Source organism: Sinocyclocheilus rhinocerous, unplaced genomic scaffold, assembly GCF_001515625.1.
Source record: "Sinocyclocheilus rhinocerous isolate Xijiao unplaced genomic scaffold, SAMN03320098_v1.1 scaffold1877, whole genome shotgun sequence".
NCBI lineage: Eukaryota > Metazoa > Chordata > Actinopteri > Cypriniformes > Cyprinidae > Sinocyclocheilus > Sinocyclocheilus rhinocerous.
In genome coordinates, this window is record NW_015629525.1 from 237,721 (window position 1) to 242,132 (window position 4,412).

General features: G+C 36.5%; 1 protein-coding gene across 1 annotated transcript; it reads right to left on the reverse strand.

Annotated features, from left to right (window-relative positions):
* Positions 1-254: 254 nt before the first annotated feature.
* Positions 255-3,485, reverse strand: LOC107739158 (AN1-type zinc finger protein 1-like). The gene is made up of 8 exons (XM_016551170.1): positions 3,403-3,485; positions 3,155-3,197; positions 2,692-2,731; positions 1,710-1,834; positions 1,405-1,496; positions 1,102-1,223; positions 866-1,021; positions 255-592 (listed from the first exon to the last, which is right to left on the reverse strand). The coding sequence occupies exons 1-8, from the start codon at positions 3,455-3,457 to the stop codon at positions 416-418; spliced, it is 810 nt and encodes a 269-aa protein (XP_016406656.1). The 5' UTR covers positions 3,458-3,485; the 3' UTR covers positions 255-415.
* Positions 3,486-4,412: the final 927 nt, after the last annotated feature.

Here is a 4,412-nt window from a genome sequence, read left to right on the forward strand (position 1 = left end):
GTTGTGCCACATGACATTAACCTTGCTATGTCATAAAACGTCAGATTATCTGATCTGAAATAATAGTAAAAGATTGTCAAACTACTTAGTGAAGTCAAGAATGTCATTCTTTTAATGAGGCTTTTTTTGTGAACAGTCACAGCACCCCTGTTTTAAATATCAAAATTAAATTAAATTCACAGAAAAAGTGTATTCAAGGCTTTTCATGTATGAATTGCATTTTTGTGTTTATGTATTTTTTAATAAATTAATAAACAGGACAAAAGAAAAAGCGTCATACCATTGACCCATTTATTAAAAATAAGCAAATCATGTATATTTACAATAGACATAGTCCAATCTGACACCCTTTGTTTCCTACTTTCCTCAAATTATTTTATCATAAAACTCTGCTGAATGGTTATGAGATTTTCTCTCAGGAGGAAGATATATAGGCTGTCACATCATCCAGTCCAGAGCTCTCGTTATCCAGATACTCCAGAATGACGTTGCCTCCGTTGTGCAGAGGACAGTCTGTATTGGAGAGCAGTGACTGGAGGCTAGCGTCCATCCTAAAGGCTTCACCCGTCTCAGGGTGACACAAACGCAGTTTCTGTGCAGAGCATAGTGGTATGTTAATGTGAATTGTTTTCACCAAATAATAAAGAAATCAATTTGTTACATAGTCATAATCCTAAAACAGTGGCCCCCAACCACATTCCTGGAGCCCTCCAACAATGCACATCTTGCATGTCTCTTAATTAAACACACCTGATTCGAGACTTGAAATGGGTGCATCAGACAAAGGAGACATGCAAAATGTACAGAGAGGGGATGAGGGCACTGTCCTATAGAACAAAGTTTTATGTTGTGCTGTAGAGCTGACCTTAGCTGTGAGCACGTTGTTGTTGTTTTTCAGACTGGCCTGAGATGCAGCAAAGTCCACTACTTTGCCAACACTCCACTTAGAGCAGAAGAACATGGGCAAACTAGGGTCTTTAGCTTCTTTTGGCAGAAACACCTGGAAATACGCCCGTTCTGTCTGCAGAGGAGGAATTTCGAATGTTATATTTGTCATAAATGAATGGAAGATACTTTGTAATATAAGTTTGGCACTGATACCTGTGGCAGGCCTTTATCTCCTGACGCATGCATTTTAAGCTTCATCAGAGCAACTTTTGCAGCGGTTGCAGCATTTTTTGCTCCTTTTCTGCCTTTAATTGGTGGTGCATTCTTCTTTGACTCTGTTGGAAGTATTGTGGAGATTATTCTTTGGCTTTCTAAGAATTATTTGGTATTACAAACTCTTCAAGTTTAGACACTACTGCCCTCTAGTGGACAAAAATTGTACATATCCCAAACAGCAGGAGACAGAAATCCAAGACAAAACAGTGTACTTTGCAGTGTATTGCTAAAAAAACTGACCGACTATCTTCTGCACCAGCTCCTGTGTTGCAGCCATGCGAGGCTTTGGAATCTCCAGTTTCTCACACTTATGGTCATCCTGATGCCGATGTCTGAAACCGGAGGAAAACAGTCAAATATGTAGAAGAGGACACAACACCTAGTACACCAGCTGTGCCTGTGACTATATGCACGAAACATTATTGTTTTATCTACTGGTTTTCCACTATAGTCTCTCTGTCCATTAGGGTGACACTTAAGTGGTGTTAGAAATGTAAAGTATGAAATGCAGGACTATTAAATGATGATTGTAAGAGGTTTTATACGTGAGACAGAAGTGTTTTTCACAGTGTGGGCAGATGACAGGCAGCAGCTCTTTCCCTTTGCAATCCTCAAAGCTACATGGATATGATGTGCTTCCCCCAGACCCAATCTCTTTCTTCACCAGCACCTGAAAGAATTAAGAGAATAATCTATAACAGCCATTCAAACCCCAGGAATTAGTAAAATAAACACACACATTTATACACATTATACATTTATATTTATATAATCTGTGTGTGTACAGAATATATGCATATGTTATGGTTTTAACAATTGTATATTGCACTAATTATTAAAGCTGCAGTCCGTAACTTTTTTGGTTAAAAATGATCCGAAATCAATATTTGAGCAAGTACAAAACTATCGCCTTACTTTAGCCCGATTCACAACGGTTAGCTTATAATAATGTTTTCTCATTTGAGTGGTACGGGTAGGTTTTCGCGGGAAATTCGAGCATGACACTGCGTCATTACGTCACTTCTGTAAACATAAAGTAGTTGTCCCAGCTACTAGGCTATCGCATGCGAGGATCCTGCAGGTGGCCGATCGTTTATAGCCTTTTCTCACAGCAGCCAGAATAATGAAATGTATCATTTTGGGTGCGGTGACTGACTGCCACACATACTCTTTAGAACATTAGATTCATCCGCTGGAGCCGTGCCGACTCACAACCAACGCAAGCTAGATAATTCCGCACACAGCTGCAATTCCAGGTTTTCAAACAGAGATGGCTAAGACCAAGAAGTCTACTAAGAAGGCCATTTTTGAGCGAGATGCTAACGGTCTAATCAGATTCAATGATCTATGCTAAGCTAAAGCTAAAAGTGCTACCGCCAGACCCGGAGATCGGCTGAATGGATTCGAAAACGGTAAAACACATCTGTTTAACTGTAATGGAGTTGGAAAATGAGCCTATTTTCAAAAATAGTGGAGTGTTCCTTTAATTTGACTCTTTTTGTCTTAGTAAACCCATTTCTCACTCACCTCTGGACAAGAGTGGGAGTCCCGGCTTCTGTGTTCCAAACTTTAGCCAGTAGAGGAGATTTAATGTTACATGAGAAAAAATAATGATTGCAATGAATGAAATGAAGCATAGAAAATCTCAAATCGAATGCCTTATTCAAGACTAATTTTCCTACACAATTTATGAATGTACTATATAAAAAACACATATGTCTCCCCACAAAATATACTGTGGAATTACCACTGAAAGGTACCAAAATGGTATTTAATAAATATTATGGTAGTGAATACCATAGTATTTTTATGGCATTCCACAAATGCCATGGGACCATTATGAAAAAAAAAAAAACCATGATAGGACCACCATAGTCATTTTCCTGTCTTTGTTATTACTCAGATCTGCACTATTTAATTGAATTAGATTAGTACAGATCTGAGATTAACTGTTTATATTGTCTTCAAAGCCAACGGCACAAAATCTTACCAAAACACTCCAGAACAGCTGCTGCATACGAATGGTAGAAAGTCTACATTGAAACACGAAAATGATTAAAATAATCCGCATGATATTCCTTTTTTGCTGCTGACTCACATCACACTGATGTTACAGCTTATGTTTACAAAGGATATTTGAATAAATAAAGGCTCTAGAAACAGGCTGTAAATTGTGATTTCTACTAGAAATTACTCTATTTTTCAACAGCTTAGATGGGGAAACTTTAAAGAACGTACCTTTTTGTTTGCAAGATTCAATTTCACAATGTTTTCCTATATTTAGTTCAGCCATTTTAAATGACCTCACACAATCATTTCAACATAAAAGTCTCTTTGAAAAAAAAGGCGTTTACTGAAACTTTGAAAAGTTCAATGTTTTTATTGTCTCTCCTTAAATGAACCATAAAGGAATTTCAGAAAATACTGATGATCATTCTGTTTATTTATTCTTAAATATGTTGTGCCTAGTTTGTCATGCATGAATTATACCATTAACCCAGTCAAATTTTTAAAGTTGTTGTACTATTAAGAAAAAAAAAACCATCCTCATCAGCCCAAAAACTTTTGCAAAAGCTTTTATTGAAACCGAGCTGCCAAAATGATTAATTTCCGTTAAAAGACCAGGTTCAGGAGCGAGTGGTGTCTACCAGCCAGCCCCAGCCAGGCTCTAGCTCTAGGAGGGAAGAAGAAAAAGTCAGTGTGTCAGCCCATGTCCCTCGTAAAGCCTGCAGCTGTGGATGCCTTACACCAGGGCTGTCCAAACTCGGTCCTGGAGGGCCGGTGTCCTGCAGAGTTTAGCTCCAACCCCAATTAAACACACCTGAACCAGCTAATCAAGCTCTCCCTAGTGAAAAAAAAGTATACTTTTTTGTATTTGTAATATATTACCTGTTTTAATAGTACATTGCAAATATACTAACAAAAATTTTACTATCTTTAAATATATAAAAAAGTATATTAGCATCATGCTTTTGTCTATTTTCACAATACAACTTTTAACACACTTTAAAACAATTGTAATTTAGTATATTTTCTAAAAATATATTTTACAAAAATATACTTGAATTGAAAGTTCTGTTAATTTTTTATAAGCATATTTATTTGCATTTTACTTAAATATATTTTATTAATATTTTTTAACTGTGTGCTGAAAATGATCATTGTAACAATGCATTGAAAGTACTTTCAAAGTACATTATTAAATAACCTGAAGTTGTAGTATATTTTAAGTCACATTTTTGAGTAAA